Genomic DNA, 19,892 nt, shown 5'->3' on the forward strand with positions numbered 1-19,892 from the left:
TGTTGATCAGTCTCTCACATCGCTGTGGAGGAATTTTGGCCCACTCTTGTATGCAGAACTGGTTTAACTCTGCAACATTTGTGGGTTTTTAAGCATGAACTGCTTGTTTCAAGTCCCGCCACAACATCTCCTAGGCTGGTGTCTGTCACGCCTGGACCTTAGAGAGCCTTTTTATGTCTCTATTTTGGTTTGGTCAGGGTGTGATTTGGGTAGGCATTCTATGTTTTGTTTTCTAGGTTTTTGTACTTCTATGTTTTGGCCGGGTATGGTTGTCAATCAGGGACAGCTGTCTATCGTTGTCTCTGATTGGGAATCATACTTAGGCAGCCTTTTTCCCTTTGTTATTTGTGGGAAGTTGACTTTGTTAGTGGCACTATAGCCCTGTTAAGCTTCACGGTCGGTTGGTATTGTTTATTGTTGGCGACATTAGAAATAAAGTAGTGTACGGTCACCACGCTGCGCTTTGGTCCAATTCTTCTGACGGTCGGGTGTCTTTATAGTTTCTACAATGTATTTTTGTTTTAAAGAATGTATTTTTGTTTGATCTAGTTTTTACAAATTTCTCATATCTACTTATGATGTTTGTTGCTAGGCAATTGTTTCAGCTAGCTGTCTAGCTAGCAATGGCAATTATGTTAGCATATTTCTTACTAAGATTACTGTTCTAAAACATGTTCTTGGGTTTAAAATAATCAATATTGAAACTTTCAGATGAACTTCCGCCGAAGTCGGCTCCTCTCCTTGTTGGGGCGGCGTTCGGCGGTCGACGTCACCGGCTTTCTCGCCATCGCCACTCCATTTTTCATGTATCCATTTGTTTTGTCTTGTTCCCTGCACACCTGGTTTTCATTCCCCAATCACACTACATGTATTTATTCCTCTGTTCCCTCCTCATGTCTTTGTGTTACGTGTCATTTTTGGATGTGCTTTTCTGGTGCTTTTTCCTAAATTGCTCCAGGGGAGCCATCCTACTATTGCTGGCCATGTAAAACAACACATTTCACTGCAGCTACCCGGTGTGACAAAATATTTAAAATAATTCTCCCACCTCTACCTATCCTTCCCCTCCCCCTCCCCCTCTACCTCTCCTTCCCCTCCCCCTCCCCCTCTACCTCTCCTCTCCTTCCCGTCACCCCTCCCCCTCCTTCCCTCCTCCCTCTACCTCTCCCATAAGACGGACTCTGTTTGAGAGGAGTGAGTGTAAGTGTGATTCTCTCTCTCTAATAAATGAGAAGGCCCAGCAGTGAGGGTCTGCTACTGAGGGGGAAACAACCCGGGATTTGTGTTGTGTGTATGTGACAGTGTGTGTGTGTGACAGTGTTTGTGACAGTGTGTATATGTTAGTGTGTGTGTGTGCTCTAGCTAGGCCCAATTTAGCATCAGGTCGTCCATAGCACTTAGCCTCCTCTCCCTCTCTACCCAACGTAAACTCTGCTTCCAGACTCAGTCTTTTTCCCAACAGCCGGGGTTCTATCAGAACAGCAACAAGACATCGGAGAGGATACAGAGGCATCCAGACAGAGAGAACACACTGAAACCAAACTACAGAGTGTCTCCTCAGAAGTTCTCCACACACACATCTTGGATTCCTTCACTTTCCTTTCCTTCATTCTCCATCCCTTCCCAACTGTGACTGAGTTCAAGGTAAAGTATCAAGGAAAGTGTGCTATAAAGGGAATAGGGTGCCATTTGGGACGTGCATTTGGAACCCAGACCATACCCCCCCCCCCCCCCCCCCTGTGTGTGCATTCCAAGCTGTGTGTGCATTCCAAAATGGCACCCTATTCCCTATATTAGTGCACTGCTTTTGGCCAGAGTCCACTATATAGGGAATTAGGGTTCCCTTTGGGATGCAGCCTGTGTGTTGATGCTGGATCAGAATACTCAGTAGTACGACTGACGCACACAGCCGAGAGAATGGACTTCAAAGAGCATCCCTAGAGACATGGCAACCCTGTGGTTTAAAACAGAGAACTATGGCAACCCTGTGGTTTAAAACAGAGAACTATGGCAACCCTGTGGTTTAAAACAGAGAAAACTATGGCAACCCTGTGGTTTACAACAGAGAAAACTATGGCAACCCTGTGGTTTACAACAGAGAAAACTATGGCAACCCTGTGGTTTAAAACAGAGAAAACTATGGCAACCCTGTGGTTTAAAACAGAGAAAACTATGGCAACCCTGTGGTTTAAAACAGAGAACTATGACAACCCTGTGGTTTAAAACAGAGAGAACTATGGTAATACTGGAATTCTATACTGAGGGAGAATATGGCAACACTGTCATTTTATACTGAGGGAGAATATGGCAACACTGTGGTTTTATACTGAGGGAGAATAAGGCAACACTGTAATTTTATACTGAGGGAGAATATGGCAACACTGTAATTTTATACTGAGAAGAAACTATGACAACCCTGTGGTTTTAAACCAAGGGAGAATATGGCAATACTGTAATTTTATACTGAAGAAACTATGGCAACCCTGTGGTTTTAAACCAAGGGAGAATATGGCAATACTGTAATTTTATACTGAAGAAACTATGGCAACCCTGTGGTTTTAAACCAAGGGAGAATATGGCAATACTGTAATTTTATCCTGCAAAGAAACTATGCAACCCTGTGATTTTAAACCCTGTTGTCTGTGTGTCTAAATAAGAATTGGTTGTTAACTTGACTTGTCTGGTTAAATTAACATGACAGCATGATACACTGCTTCCTCTGGAATAGGCCCCAATCCCTGTGATCTGCGTGAAGAGGAGGCGGAGAAATAGAGAGTCCAAAAGTCGGGCTGCCTTCTGAGAATTCATAGGCGATCGAATAAACCCCCACCTCCCTCCATTCTGCTAGCAAACGTGCAATCTTTGGACAATAAAATCGACGAGTTACGCGGAAGATTAAACTCCCAATGGGGACATTAAAAACTGTAACATCTTATGCTTCACGGAGTCGTAGCTGAACGATGACAATATCAACATACAGCTGGCTGGTTATACGATGTACTGGCAGGATAGAACAGCGGTGTCTGGTAAAACAAGGGGTGGCAGTCTATGTATTTTTGCTAACAACAGCTGGTGCACGATATCTAAGGAAGTCTCAAGCCATTGCTCGCCTGAGGTAGAGTATCTCATGATAAGCTGTAGACCACACTACCTACCGAGAGAGTTTTCATCTGTATTCTTTGTAGCTGTCTATACAAACCACCACAGTCAGAGGCACTAAGATGGCAGAATACAGCTTATTCAATGCTATAAGCAAACAAGAAAACGCTCACCCAGAGGCGGCACTCCTGGTAGCTGGGGACTTTAATGCAGGGAAACTTAATTCCGTTTTACCAAATTTCTATCAGCATGTTAAATGTGCAACCAGAGGGGAAAAGAACTCTGGACCACCTTTACTCCACACACAGAGACGCATACAAGTCTCTCCCTCGCCCTCCATTTGGCAAATCTGACCATAATTCTATCCTCCTGATTCCTGCTTACAAGCAAAAATTAAAGCAGGAAACACCAGGAAGCACCAGTAAAAAAGTGGTCAGAGGAAGCAGTTGCTAAGCTACAGGACTGGTTTGCTAGCACAGACTAGAATATGTTCCGGGATTCCTCTGATGGCATTGAGGATTACACCACATCAGTCATTGGCTTCATCAATAAGTGCATCAATGACGTCGTCCCCACAGTGACCGTAAGTACATACCCCAACCAGAAGCCATGGATTACAGGCAGCATCCGCACTGAGCTAAAGGATAGAGCTGCAGCTTTCAAGGAGCGGGACTCTAACCCGGGAAGCTTATAAGAAATCTGCTACGCCCTCTGACGAACGGTAAAACAGAAAAAGCGTCCATACAGGACTAAGATCGAATCGTACTACACCGGCTCTGATGCTCGTTGGATGTGGCAGGGCTTGCAAACCATTACAGACTACAAAGGGAAGCACAGCCGAGAGCTGCCCAGTGACACTAGCCTACCAGACGAGCTAAACTAGTTCTATGCTCGCTTCGAGGAAAATAACACTGAAACATGCATGAGAGCACCAGCTGTTCCGGAAGACTGTGTAATCACGCTCACCGCAGCTGATGTGAGTAAGACCTTTAAACAGGTCAACATTCACAAGGCCGCAGGGCCAGACAGATTACCAGGATGTGTACTGCGAGCATGCGCTGACTAACTGGCAAGTGTCTTCACTGACATTTTCAACCTCTCCTTGTCCGAGTCTGTAATACCAACATGCTTTAAGCAGACCACCATAGACCCTGTGCCCAAGAACACTAAGGTAACCTGCCCAAATGACTACAGACCTGTAGCACTCACATCTGTAGCCATGAAGTGCCTTGAAAGGCTGGTCATGGCTCACATCAACACCATCATCCCAGAAACACTAGACCCACTCCAATTTGCATACCGCCCCAACAGATCCACAGATGATGCAATCTCCATTGCACTCCACACTGCACTTTCCCACCTGGACAAAAGGAACACCTATGTGAGAATGATATTCATTGACTACAGCTCAGCATTCAACGCCATAGTGCCCTCAAAGCTCATCAATAAGCTAAGGACCCTGGGACTAAAAACCTCCCTCTGCAACTAGATCCTGGACTTCCTGATGGGACGCCCCCGGGTGGTAAGGGTAGGTAACAACACATCCACCACGCTGATCTTCAACACAGGGGCCCCTCGGGTGCAATGCTCGGTCCCCTCCTCTACTCCCTGTTCACTCATGACTGCACGACCAGGCACGACTCCAACACCATCATTACATTTGCTGATGACACAAGTGGTAGGCCTGATCACCGACAACGACGAGACAGCCTATAGGGAGGAGCCACACTGACCGTGTGGTGCTAAGACAACAACCTCTCCCTCAACACGATCAAGACTAAGGAGATGATTGTGGACTACAGGAAAAAGAGACCGAGCACACCCCCATTCTCATTGACGGGTTTGTAGTGGAGCAGGTTGAGAGCTTCAAGTTCCAAGGTCCAAGCACACCAAGTCGTGAAGAGGGCACGACAAAACCTATTACCACTCAGGAGACTGAAAAGATTTGGCATGTGTCCTCAAATCCTCAAAAGGTTCTACAGCTGCACCATCGAGAGCGTCACTGGTTGCCTGGTTTGGCAACTGCTCGGCCTCCGACCACAAGGCACTACAGTGGGTAGTGCGAACGGCCCAGTACATCACTGGGACCAAGCTTCCTGCCATCCAGGACCTCTATAACAGGCAGTGTCAGAGGAAGGCCCTAAAAATGGTCAAAGACTCTGGCCACCCTAGTCATAGACTGTTCTCTCTGCTACCGCACGGCAAGCGGTACCGGAGCGCCAAGTCTAGGTCCAAGAGGCTTCTAAACAGCTTCTTCCCCCAAGCCATAAGACTCCTGAACATCTAGTCAAATGGCTACCCAGACTATTTGCAGTGCCTCCCCCCTCACCCCCTCTTTACATCACTGCTACTCGCTGATGTCATCTATGCATAGTCACTTTAATAACTATACCTACATGTACATACTACCTCAAATAACCGGTGCCCCCGCACATTGACTCTGTATCGGTACACCCCTGTATATAGTCTCGCTATTGTTATTTCACTGCTGCTCTTTAACTACTTGTTACTTTGATCTCTTATTCTTATCTGTATTGTTTTGAAACTGCATTGTTGGTTAGGGTCTCGTAAGTAAGCATTTCACTGTTAGGTCTACACCTGTTGTATTCAGCATTTCACTGTTAGGTCTACTACAGCTGTTGTATTCAGCATTTCACTGTTAGGTCTACTACACCTGTTGTATTCGCCGCATGTGACTAATAACATTTGATTTGATTTGAGTAGCCCTGTGCTGAGAGGTACTACACCAAGTAACTCTGTACTTTTGAACTGAGCTCAATCAGCTCAACTCTGTGCTTTTGAACTGGGCTCAATCAGCTCAACTCTGTACTTTTGAACTGAGCTCAATCAGCTCAACTCTGTGCTTTTGAACTGAGCTCAATCAGCTCAACTCTGTGCTTTTGAACTGAGCTCAATCAGCTCAACTCTGTGCTTTTGAACTGAGCTCAATCAGCTCAGCTCTGTGCTTTTGAACTGAGCTCAATCAGCTCAACTCTGTGCTTTTGAACTGAGCTCAATCAGCTCAACTCTGTACTTTTGAACTGAGCTCAATCAGCTCAACTCTGTGCTTTTGAACTGAGCTCAATCAGCTCAACTCTGTGCTTTTGAACTGAGCTCAATCAGCTCAACTCTGTGCTTTTGAACTGAGCTCAATCCGCTCAACTGGATGAAGAGTAGCAGTAGTGTCTCAGAGCAGCAGGCCTGATCTAGGATCAGATCCACTCTGTCCATGTCATCTTATTCACTGTGATCTAGAACAGGGTTTCTTCATCCTGGTACTGGTGATGCTAAAGGGTGCAGACAGCTGATTCAAATGATGATTTGAATCAGGTGGGTAGTGCTGAGGCAAGAACCTCTAATGATTAAGAAACACTCATCTGAAAGGCCATACTGGATGAAAGTAGAGAAGACTTGCAAGGTCAGAGAAACCTGGTCCTGAATGGTGTCAAGATGAGAGAAATGAGAAACCTGGTCCTGAATGGTGTCAAGATGAGAGAAATGAGAAACCTGGTCCTGAATGGTGTCAAGGTGAGAGAAATGAGAAACCTGGTCCTGAATGGTGTCAAGATGAGAGAAATGAGAAACCTGGTCCTGAATGGTGTCAAGATGAGAGAAATGAGAAACCTGGTCCTGAATGGTGTCAAGATGAGAGAAATGAGAAACCTGGTCCTGAATGGTGTCAAGATGAGAGAAATGAGAAACCTGGTCCTGAATGGTGTCAAGGTGAGAGAAATGAGAAACCTGGTCCTGAATGGTGTCAAGATGAGAGAAATGAGAAACCTGGTCCTGAATGGTGTCAAGATGAGAGAAATGAGAAACCTGGTCCTGAATGGTGTCAAGATGAGAGAAATGAGAAACCTGGTCCTGAATGGTGTCAAGATGAGAGAAATGAGAAACCTGGTCCTGAATGGTGTCAAGATGAGAGAAATGAGAAACCTGGTCCTGAATGGTGTCAAGGTGAGAGAAATGAGAAACCTGGTCCTGAATGGTGTCAAGATGAGAGAAATGAGAAACCTGGTCCTGAATGGTGTCAAGATGAGGATGTGAGCTGAAGAGGCCCTCTCTACACTCTCGCTCCCTATTACCTGTCATCACTACTACATGACATAATGCTCCTTAAATAAGGGGCAATCAGCAGTTGTTACATCCATTTTTGGACATACAAATGAATGATATGCCTCATGAGCTTGTCGTACCCCATCAGAACCCAAAATATAAGCTTGTTTTACTCCAATGTTTGTAATCAAAGTAAACAAACACTATATAGCATCAAAACATGGTTAAAGCTATACTTTTGATATCATGGATGCTACGTCTATGAACTTGAGAGTGGTTACATTTCTCCAGCCCCATCCCTCAGCTTTTTACCGAAACAGGGGCGGGGAGTTCACTTTGTTGCTTTAACATTTGTACTGACCTTTTAATAATCTCACAGTGAAGCTGATATGTCAGAAACCGGATAAACAGGTTACCAGATACCTGATATAATCTAGTATGATAATGTGGATAATTATAAAAAAATATTCCACATGAAAGGAACCTGCAAATCAGGTAAGGCAATAAATAGGCCATGGTGGCGAAGTACAGCAATTAAACACTGGAGTGATTGATGTGCAGAAGATGAATGTGCAAGTAGAGATACTGGGGTGCAAAGGAGCAAGATAAATAAATACTGTATGGGGATGAGGTAGGTAGATGGGCTATGTACAGGTGCAGTGATCTGTGTGCTGCTTAAAGCTAGTGAAGGAGATATGAGTTTCCAGCTTCAATGATTTTTACGGGTGAGTGCTGCTATGGTGACCAGTGAGCTGAGATAAGGCGGGGCTTTACCTAGCAGAAAGGGCTTGTAGATAACCTGTAGCCAGTGGGTTTGGCGACGAGTATGAAGCGAGGGCCAGCCAACGAGAGAGTACAGGTCGCAGTGGTAGGTAGTATATGGGGCTTTGGTGACAAAACGGATGGCACTGTGATAGACTGCATCCAATTTGTTGAGTAGAGTGTTGGAGGCTATTTTGTAAATTACATTGACAAGGAATAGTGGAACCCTCCAAAGAATAGTGGAACACTCCAAAGAATAGTGGAACACTCCAAAGAATAGTGGAACCCTCCACAGAATAGTGGAACACTCCAAAGAATAGTGGAACCCTCCAAAGAATAGTGGAACACTTCAAATAATAGTGGAACACTCCAAAGAATAGTGGAACCCTCCAAAGAATAGTGGAACCCTCCACAGAATAGTGGAACACTCCAAAGAATAGTGGAACCCTCCAAAGAATAGTGGAACACTTCAAATAATAGTGGAACACTCCAAAGAATAGTGGAACCCTCCAAAGAATAGTAGAACACTCCAAAGAATAGTGGAACACTCCAAAGAATAGTGGAACCCTCCACAGAATAGTGGAACACTCCAAATAATAGTGGAGCCCTCCAAAGAATAGTGGAACACTTCAAATAATAGTGGAACACTCCAAAGAATAGTGGAACCCTCCAAAGAATAGTGGAACACTCCAAAGAATAGTGGAACACTCCAAAGAATAGTGGAACCCTCCAAAGAATAGTGGAACCCTCCAAAGAATAGTGGAACCCTCCAAAGAATAGTGGAACACTCCAAAGAATAGTGAGCTCTTCCTATCTCCCAGAAGGTTCCTGAATCCTGTTTCCCAGCAAGCCTATGTCATCCAATCCCTCTGTCCTTCACTCTGCCCCTCCCTAGCTTCAGCTTGGAACACATTGCAAACAATCATTATTATGCAACTGAGGCGAAGAAGGAAAATAAGCCAGGACAGTCCCAGACACGTTGTCAACGTCAGGTTATCAGGTTGGGTTACTTTAATGGATCACTCATATCGCCCATCACGGATGGATGGATTGTTTTGTATTCAAACTAGTTGAATGAATAAGTAAGGTTGGCAAAACATTTCCACCCGGCCCACTGGTCAGTCATCTGGACCACAGAGTTCCTGCTTGCTGAAGCAGTGCAGTTTCACTCGCTCTTTCCTTTGTGAAATGCTTTCGGATTGCAATGTTTCAAAATGGAGGCCGAACGCCAGGGGAAAACCCCGTGTTGCAAGCAACCACTGTTCTTACTGTTGGGGGGGGTCCCAGCTTTCTGGTCTGAATTGTATTTACTATTGAACAAAGGGCACTGCCGACTGCCATTCAAGGTGGTTGCATGGGCCTATACATCACATGAACTGTTATATACCAATACCACGGCTAACCATCACTAATAGGCTACATTTAGAGAACCACTTCCTCAGATGGCGAATTAGCCCCAAATGAATGAACCTATGTGATATTATGTGAATTAAAGGATGTTTAGGTTCTGCTCTCACACTAGTCCCCATTTGGAATGTTAGTATGGAACCACGTGACTAGGCTCTGATTCATAGAGCAGAACATGTGAGTTAAAGGATGTTTAGGTTCTGCTCTCCTCACGTATACAGAACACACACCCTCACGACATAAATCACTCAAACATGCACACAAACATCCATCATCACACAAACATACATCATCACACACACACACACACACACACACACACACACACACACACACACACACACACACACACACACACACACACACACATACTACTCATCACTCATTTTGAAGACTGCTGGTTCATAGGAACAAAGCCATCAATAGTCATTTCAACATGAACAAACTACGACACACCCACATCCAGCCCCACCTCACACACACACACACACACACACACACACACACACACACACACACACACACACCCAGCCCAGCCCCACCTCTCACACACACACACACACACACACACAAATGTATATGTGCAGTACTACAAGTAAACAAAACTGCACAAAAATGATCTCTTAAGGTGCTCCCTGTCACTTTCTTTCCCTATCCACAAAACAAAATGAGACATCCCTCTCTCTCTCTTTCTGTCTCCATTTCTTTCCCTGGTCTCTGTTTCTCTCTATCCTTCTTTCTCTGTCACTCTCTCTCCTTCTGTCTCTCTCTCTATTCTGTCCCTCTCTCTCTCTGTCCCTCTCTCTATTCTGTCTCTCTCTCTCTATTCTGTCTCTCTCTCTCTATTCTGTCTCTCTCTCTATTCTGTCTCTCTCTCTATTCTGTCTCTCTCTCTATTCTGTCTCTCTCTCTATTCTGTCTCTCTCTCTCTATTCTGTCCCTCTCTCTCTATTCTGTCTCTCTCTCTCGTTCTTCCCCAGGTCTCTGTTTCTCTCTCTTCCCCAGGTCTCTCTCTCTTTCTTCCCCAGGTCTCTCTCTCTTTCTTCCCCAGGTCTCTCTTTCTGGGCCCAGTCAGCTGTGAGAGAAAGCTTGGGGGTTGTGGAGGGAGCCCTGGAGCTCTAGCAGAGACAGGGGGAGCCAGCTGGCTGCATGCCCAGAGGAAGAGACCCCAAAGCTGGCCTCACCGTGTGAGCTCTCCCCCTGGCCTCCACTGTTCCCATCTGCCTGAGAGTCCACTTCATCACACCATATTACTGGATCACTCACTGATGAGCTAACAGATACACACACACACACACACACACACACACACACACACACACACAGACAGTTTTTATTTGAGCCTTACTGAGTCTTCTGGAGGTCTGTGTATCTTGGGCCAGTCCACCGATGGCCCCTTCACCTGCAGAAACCTGTGGAACAGCTTCTTGAATCCATCAAAGTCCTTCTTGGAGACCTGGAATACACGAGGAGTATACGTTAGAACAACAACATGACTTTATCCCCAGTAGGCATACAAACAGACAGAGATATGCTGGGTTACTGGTTGTACCAAATACTGTATCGGTGTTTGATTGAGCTGCCTGTTGCAATGGAACCAATACATTTAAAAAATCTCAAAAAACAAAACTCTGTCCTCCTGTCACTCCAGACAGACTAAAACAAACTCTGTCCTCCTGTCACTCCAGACAGACTAAAACAAACTCTGTCCACCTGTCACTCCAGACAGACTAAAACAAACTCTGTCCTCCTGTCACTCCAGACAGACTAAAACAAACTCTGTCCACCTGTCACTCCAGACAGACTAAAACAAACTCTGTCCTCCTGTCACTCCAGACAGACTAAAACAAACTCTGTCCTCCTGTCACTCCAGACAGACTAAAACAAACTCTGTCCTCCTGTCACTCCAGACAGACTAAAACAAACTCTGTCCTCCTGTCACTCCAGGCAGACTAAAACAAACTCTGTCCTCCTGTCACTCCAGACAGACTAAAACAAACTCTGTCCTCCTGTCACTCCAGACAGACTAAAACAAACTCTGTCCTCCTGTCACTCCAGACAGACTAAAACAAACTCTGTCCTCCTGTCACTCCAGACAGACTAAAACAAACTCTGTCCTCCTGTCACTCCAGACAGACTAAAACAAACTCTGTCCTCCTGTCACTCCAGGCAGACTAAAACAAACTCTGTCCTCCTGTCACTCCAGACAGACTAAAACAAACTCTGTCCTCCTGTCACTCCAGACAGACTAAAACAAACTCTGTCCTCCTGTCACTCCAGACAGACTAAAACAAACTCTGTCCTCCTGTCACTCCAGACAGACTAAAACAAACTCTGTCCTCCTGTCACTCCAGACAGACTAAAACAAACTCTGTCCTCCTGTCACTCCAGGCAGACTAAAACAAACTCTGTCCTCCTGTCACTCCAGGCAGACTAAAACAAACTCTGTCCTCCTGTCACTCCAGACAGACTAAAACAAACTCTGTCCTCCTGTCACTCCAGACAGACTAAAACAAACTCTGTCCTCCTGTCACTCCAGACAGACTAAAACAAACTCTGTCCTCCTGTCACTCCAGACAGACTAAAACAAACTCTGTCCTCCTGTCACTCCAGACAGACTAAAACAAACTCTGTCCTCCTGTCACTCCAGACAGACTAAAACAAACTCTGTCCTCCTGTCACTCCAGACAGACTAAAACAAACTCTGTCCTCCTGTCACTCCAGACAGACTAAAACAAACTCTGTCCTCCTGTCACTCCAGACAGACTAAAACAAACTCTGTCCTCCTGTCACTCCAGACAGACTAAAACAAACTCTGTCCTCCTGTCACTCCAGACAGACTAAAACAAACTCTGTCCTCCTGTCACTCCAGACAGACTAAAACAAACTCTGTCCTCCTGTCACTCCAGACAGACTAAAACAAACTCTGTCCTCCTGTCACTCCAGGCAGACTAAAACAAACTCTGTCCTCCTGTCACTCCAGACAGACTAAAACAAACTCTGTCCTCCTGTCACTCCAGACAGACTAAAACAAACTCTGTCCTCCTGTCACTCCAGACAGACTAAAACAAACTCTGTCCTCCTGTCACTCCAGACAGACTAAAACAAACTCTGTCCTCCTGTCACTCCAGGCAGACTAAAACAAACTTTGTCCTCCTGTCACTCCAGGCAGACTAAAACAAACTCTGTCCTCCTGTCACTCCAGACAGACTAAAACAAACTCTGTCCTCCTGTCACTCTAGGCAGACTAAAACAAACTCTGTCCTCCTGTCACTCCAGGCAGACTAAAACAAACTCTGTCCTCCTGTCACTCCAGACAGACTAAAACAAACTCTGTCCTCCTGTCACTCCAGACAGACTAAAACAAACTCTGTCCACCTGTCACTCCAGGCAGACTAAAACAAACTCTGTCCTCCTGTCACTCCAGACAGACTAAAACAAACTCTGTCCTCCTGTCACTCCAGACAGACTAAAACAAACTCTGTCCTCCTGTCACTCCAGACAGACTAAAACAAACTCTGTCCTCCTGTCACTCCAGACAGACTAAAACAAACTCTGTCCTCCTGTCACTCCAGGCAGACTAAAACAAACTCTGTCCTCCTGTCACTCCAGACAGACTAAAACTAACTCTGTCCTCCTGTCACTCCAGACAGACTAAAACAAACTCTGTCCTCCTGTCACTCCAGACAGACTAAAACAAACTCTGTCCTCCTGTCACTCCAGACAGACTAAAACAAACTCTGTCCTCCTGTCACTCCAGGCAGACTAAAACAAACTCTGTTCTCCTGTCACTCCAGGCAGACTAAAACAAACTCTGTCCTCCTGTCACTCCAGACAGACTAAAACAAACTCTGTCCTCCTGTCACTCCAGACAGACTAAAACAAACTCTGTCCTCCTGTCACTCCAGACAGACTAAAACAAACTCTGTCCTCCTGTCACTCCAGACAGACTAAAACAAACTCTGTCCTCCTTTCACTCCAGGCAGACTAAAACAAACTCTGTCCTCCTGTCACTCCAGGCAGACTAAAACAAACTCTGTCCTCCTGTCACTCCAGACAGACTAAAACAAATTCTGTCCTCCTGTCACTCCAGGCAGACTAAAACAAACTCTGTCCTCCTGTCACTCCAGACAGACTAAAACAAACTCTGTCCTCCTGTCACTCCAGGCAGACTAAAACAAACTCTGTCCTCCTGTCACTCCAGACAGACTAAAACAAACTCTGTCCTCCTGTCACTCCAGGCAGACTAAAACAAACTCTGTCCTCCTGTCACTCCAGGCAGACTAAAACAAACTCTGTTCTCCTGTCACTCCAGACAGACTAAAACAAACTCTGTCCTCCTGTCACTCCAGGCAGACTAAAACAAACTCTGTCCTCCTGTCACTCCAGACAGACTAAAACAAACTCTGTCCTCCTGTCACTCCAGACAGACTAAAACAAACTCTGTCCTCCTGTCACTCCAGACAGACTAAAGCAAACGCTCAAGATGTTGAAAGATTTAAACCCAGTTCTACATAGTATAGATGAAACTACATAGTATAGATGAAACTACATAGTATAGATGATACAGCAGATCTCATCTCGGAGGCTGAATGTTTTCATCGTTGGTGTAATATGGTTGATTTATTGATGAGTACATTTATAAACACATCATCAAACAGCATTTCTGTTCAAAGCCAACCAATATCATCATGGCTTTCATGTGTATAAACATTCATTGATGTGAAATGCTTATAGGTGTGTGTGTGTGTGTGTGTGTGTGTGTGTGTGTGTGTGTGTGTGTGTGTGTGTGTGTGTGTGTGGACTCTCTTTGACACTCTGCTACAGTATGTGTCACTCACCTGATTTCCCCTCCCCTCATCTTGGGAACACAATCACTACCAGACGGACCCAGGGAGAGGGAGAAGTGTGTGTGTGTGTGTGTGTGTGTGTGTGTGTGTGTGTGTGTGTGTGTGTGTGTGTGTGTGTGTGTGTGGACTCTCTTTGACACTCTGCTACAGTATGTGTCACTCACCTGATTTCCCCTCCCCTCATCTTGGGAACACAATCACTACCAGACGGACCCAGGGAGAGGGAGAAGTGTGTGTGTGTGTGTGTACCTCCTTGTCGACCCCCGTGGCAGTGTCCAGTAGTTTCTCCAGCTCTGCGTGCATGGAGGTCTCCAGCTGCTGCCTCATCTCCTCCTGAAACTGGGCCATCCCTCCGTTAGGCACACCCTTACTGAGACCTGAAACACCATATCAACTCTGTTAGATACACCCTTACTGAGACACCATGTCAACTCTGTTAGATACACCCTTACTGAGACACCATGTCAACTCTGTTAGATACACCCTTACTGAGACACCATGTCAACTCTGTTAGATACACCCTTACTGAGACACCATGTCAACTCTGTTAGATACACCCTTACTGAGACCTGAAACACCATGTCAACTCTGTTAGACACACCCTTACTGAGACCTGAAACACCATGTCAACTCTGTTAGATACACCCTTACTGAGACACCATGTCAACTCTGTTAGATACACCCTTACTGAGACACCATGTCAACTCTGTTAGATACACCCTTACTGAGACCTGAAACACCATGTCAACTCTGTTAGATACACCCTTACTGAGACCTGAAACACCATGTCAACTCTGTTAGATACACCCTTACTGAGACCTGAGACACCATGTCAACTCTGTTAGATACACCCTTACTGAGACCTGAAACACCATAACAACTCTGTTAGATACACCCTTACTGAGACCTGAAACACCATAACAACTCTGTTAGATACACCCTTACTGAGACCTGAGACACCATGTCAACTCTGTTAGGCACACCCTTACTGAGACCTGAGACACCATATCAACTCTGTTAGATACACCCTTACTGAGACCTGAAACACCATGTCAACTCTGTTAGATACACCCTTACTGAGACCTGAAACACCATAACAACTCTGTTAGATACACCCTTACTGAGACCTGAGACACCATGTCAACTCTGTTAGGCACACCCTTACTGAGACCTGAGACACCATATCAACTCTGTTAGATACACCCTTACTGAGACCTGAGACACCATGTCAACTCTGTTAGGCACACCCTTACTGAGACCTGAGACACCATGTCAACTCTGTTAGATACACCCTTACTGAGACCTGAGACACCATGTCAACTCTGTTAGGCACACCCTTACTGAGACCTGAAACACCATATCAACACCGTTAGACACACCCTTACTGAGACACCATGTCAACTCTGTTAGATACACCCTTACTGAGACCTGAAACACCATGTCAACTCTGTTAGATACACCCTTACTGAGACCTGAAACACCATAACAACTCTGTTAGATACACCCTTACTGAGACCTGAGACACCATGTCAACTCTGTTAGATACACCCTTACTGAGACCTGAGACACCATGTCAACTCTGTTAGATACACCCTTACTGAGACCTGAGACACCATGTCAACTCTGTTAGATACACCCTTACTGAGACCTGAGACACCATGTCAACTCTGTTAGATACACCCTTACTGAGACCTGAAACACCATGTCAACTCTGTTAGATACACCCTTACTGAGACCTGAAACACCATGTCAACTCTGTTAGATACACCCTTACTGAGACCTGAAACACCATGTCAACTCTGTTAGATACACCCTTACTGAGACCTGAAACACCATAACAACTCTGTTAGATACACCCTTACTGAGACCTGAAACACCATGTCAACTCTGTTAGATACACCCTTACTGAGACCTGAAACACCATAACAACTCTGTTAGATACACCCTTACTGAGACCTGAGACACCATGTCAACTCTGTTAGGCACACCCTTACTGAGACCTGAGACACCATATCAACTCTGTTAGATACACCCTTACTGAGACCTGAGACACCATGTCAACTCTGTTAGGCACACCCTTACTGAGACCTGAGACACCATGTCAACTCTGTTAGATACACCCTTACTGAGACCTGAGACACCATGTCAACTCTGTTAGGCACACCCTTACTGAGACCTGAGACACCATGTCAACTCTGTTAGATACACCCTTACTGAGACCTGAAACACCATGTCAACTCTGTTAGATACACCCTTACTGAGACCTGAAACACCATAACAACTCTGTTAGATACACCCTTACTGAGACCTGAGACACCATGTCAACTCTGTTAGATACACCCTTACTGAGACCTGAGACACCATGTCAACTCTGTTAGATACACCCTTACTGAGACCTGAGACACCATGTCAACTCTGTTAGATACACCCTTACTGAGACCTGAGACACCATGTCAACTCTGTTAGATACACCCTTACTGAGACCTGAAACACCATGTCAACTCTGTTAGATACACCCTTACTGAGACCTGAAACACCATGTCAACTCTGTTAGATACACCCTTACTGAGACCTGAAACACCATGTCAACTCTGTTAGACAAGCCCTTACTCAAACCTATAAAACCTGTATTTCCTGGACCTGACTTAGTCACTCACCTGGATCAGGAAATACAGGGGAGACACCTTAGTCACTCAGACCTGGACCAGGAAATACAGGAGAGACACCTTAGTCACTCAGACCTGGACCAGGAAATACAGGAGAGACACCTTAGTCACTCAGACCTGGACCAGGAAATACAGGAGAGACACCTTAGTCACTCAGACCTGGACCAGGAAATACAGGGGAGACACCTTAGTCACTCAGACCTGGACCAGGAAATACAGGGGAGACACCTTAGTCACTCAGACCTGGACCATGAAATACAGGGGAGACACCTTAGTCACTCAGACCTGGACCAGGAAATACAGGGGAGACACCTTAGTCACTCAGACCTGGACCAGGAAATACAGGGGAGACACCGTAGTCACTTAGACCTGGACCAGGAAATACAGGGGATAAACCTTAGTCACTTAGACCTGGACCAGGAAATACAGGGGAGACACCTTAGTCACTCAGACCTGGACCAGGAAATACAGGAGAGACACCTTAGTCACTCAGACCTGGACCAGGAAATACAGGAGAGACACCTTAGTCACTCAGACCTGGACCAGGAAATACAAGGGAGACACCTTAGTCACTCAGACCTGGACCAGGAAATACAGGGGAGACACTTTCTACTCTTTAAAATCACATGCCATATTTTAAATAAAGTGTTATCAACAGCACTATTAAGCAGATTTGGTTGATTTTGTGGTCTCAAACCAGTGAGCTTGCCACCATTCGCCATCAAGAATATGAGCTATATGGAGTCATATATAATGGAAGAGGTGGTCATTTTGTTCTCTTGACATATAATTGCAAAAACAAAAAATAGATGTAAAACATCATTACAATCTGGTTAAATGTGGGTTCCGAGGCAAAGGGGGTGGATCCTGCAGGCATCATGGTTTAGAACCTGCTCTACTGAGATACTCTACAACGTTAATCAAGCCTGGTACTAGAATGTGGTTTGACTTGACTCCTGTCAGGTTATGGAATGTCATGCATTCCAAGAATGTTTGATTTGCATGTTGTCATCCACTTTAATTCCCAACAATGTATGCTATAAATGTCACTGAACAGCTGGCATGGACTAGTACCTGTTGTGAGTTCTGGGTCATGTTCATTTGGCAACAAACTGAGAAAAATAGCTGTGAAACAGGGAGGGAGTACCTGGACTTGTCCAATGAGAAAAGAAGTACACAGATAAATCTGGCGCATGAAACCCTCTCATTTTCCAGGGTGGGAAGCCTTCCTTAGAGAGAAGTAATCATAGAAGGTGTGCCACTGCCGCAGCACAGTAGTGTGTGTGTGTGTGTGTGTGTGTGTGTGTGGATGAGAAATCTAACTTAACCACAAGCCATGGACAAACAGAACACTGTGCCTCGGCCAACAGTGAGACAGATGAAAGAGAAATTCAATCCCATTGCTCCCAAACTAAATCCCATTGCTCCCAAACTAAATCCCATTGCTCCCAAACTAAATCCCATTGCTCCCAAACTAAATCCCATTGACCCTTGTCAGGAGGTGTGGAGAGACTAAGGACACAATCCTGGGTCAGGAGGTGTAGAGAGACTAAGGACACAATCCTGGGTCAGGAGGTGTAGAGAGACTAGGGACACAATACTGGGTCAGGAGGTGTAGAGAGACTAGGGACACAATCCTGGGTCAGGAGGTGTAGAGAGAGAGACTAGGGACACAATCCTGGGTCAGGAGGTGTAGAGAGACTAGGGACACAATCCTGGGTCAGGAGGTGTAGAGAGACTAGGGACACAATCCTGGGTCATGGGGTGTAGAGACACTAGGGACACAATCTTGGGTCAGGAGGTGTAGAGACTAGGGACACAATCCTGGGTCAGGAGGTGTAGAGACTAGGGACACAATCCTGGGTTGCTTTTGTCCAGTTCTTGAGCCTTGTAGGTGATATCCTAGCTCTTGTAAACATATTGGACCAGAGCTAATGATATCCTTATGTAGGCTATTGTAAAACGCCTTGGACCAGAGCTAGTGATATCCTTCTGTAGGCTATTGTAAAACGCCTTGGACCAGAGCTAGTGATATCCTTTTGTAGGCTATTGTAAAATGCCTTGGACCAGAGCTAGTGATATCCTTTTGTAGGCTATTGTAAAATGCCTTGGACCAGAGCTATTGATATCCTTTTGTAGGCTATTGTAAAATGCCTTGGACCAGAGCTAGTGATATCCTTTTGTAGGCTATTGTAAAATGCCTTGGACCAGAGCTATTGATATCCTTTTGTAGGCTATTGTAAAATGCCTTGGACCAGAGCTAGTGATATCCTTATGTAGGCTATTGTAAAACGCCTTGGACCAAGGCTAGTGATATCCTTATGTAGGCTATTGTAGCTGTGCCTCTAGCCCTGGAGTGGAATTTGGAATAAATTATTTACCCCACCAATTTCTATTCACTCTGATGGGTCTCCCTATAACATGAGGTTGTAGATGATGTTGTGATGATGGGTCTCCCTATAACATGAGGTTGTAGATGATGGGTCTCCCTATAACATGATGTTGTAGATGATGGGTCTCCCTATAACATGAGGTTGTAGATGATGGGTCTCCCTATAACATGAGGTTGTAGATGATGGGTCTCCCTATAACATGGGGTTGTGATGATGGGTCTCCCTATAACATGGGGTTGTAGATGATGTTGTAGATGATGGGTCTCCCTATAACATGATGTTGTATATGATGGGTCTCTCTATAACATGGGGTTGTAGATGATGTTGTAGATGATGGGTCTCCCTATAACATGATGTTGTATATGATGGGTCTCTCTATAACATGGGGTTATAGATGATGGATCTCCCTATAACATGGGGTTGTAGATGATGTTGTAGATGATGGGTCTCCCTATAACATGATGTTGTATATGATGGGTCTCTCTATAACATGGGGTTGTAGATGATGGGTCTCCCTATAACATGGGGTTGTAGATGATGTTTTAGATGATGGGTCTCCCTATAACATGGGGTTGTAGATGATGGGTCTCCCTATAACATGATGTTGTGATGATGGGTCTCCCTATAACATGATGTTGTAGATGACGGGTCTCCCTATA

The 19,892-nt window shown here is 45.3% G+C and overlaps 1 protein-coding gene across 3 annotated transcripts in view; it reads right to left on the bottom strand.

Moving 5' to 3' along the window:
* The window catches only part of ugp2b (UDP-glucose pyrophosphorylase 2b), a 59,957-nt gene that overhangs the window by 32,142 nt on the left and 7,923 nt on the right, over positions 1–19,892 (bottom strand). For 2 of the 3 annotated variants that reach the window (XM_090217681.1, XM_090217680.1), the window contains exons 2-3: positions 14,424–14,551; positions 10,673–10,780 (exon numbers count right to left, since the gene is read on the bottom strand). In XM_090217681.1, the coding sequence (XP_090073807.1) occupies positions 10,673–10,780; positions 14,424–14,522 (207 nt within the window). In that variant the 5' untranslated portion in view covers positions 14,523–14,551. Of the gene's footprint in view, positions 1–10,672; positions 10,781–14,423; positions 14,552–16,831; positions 16,880–19,892 lie in introns of those variants that run through there. The other variant, XM_090217682.1, reaches the window with a different exon arrangement.

Source organism: Oncorhynchus mykiss, chromosome 23 (assembly GCF_057628025.1).
Source record: "Oncorhynchus mykiss isolate SJ-2025 chromosome 23, ASM5762802v1, whole genome shotgun sequence".
NCBI classification, from domain to species: Eukaryota; Metazoa; Chordata; class Actinopteri; order Salmoniformes; family Salmonidae; genus Oncorhynchus; species Oncorhynchus mykiss.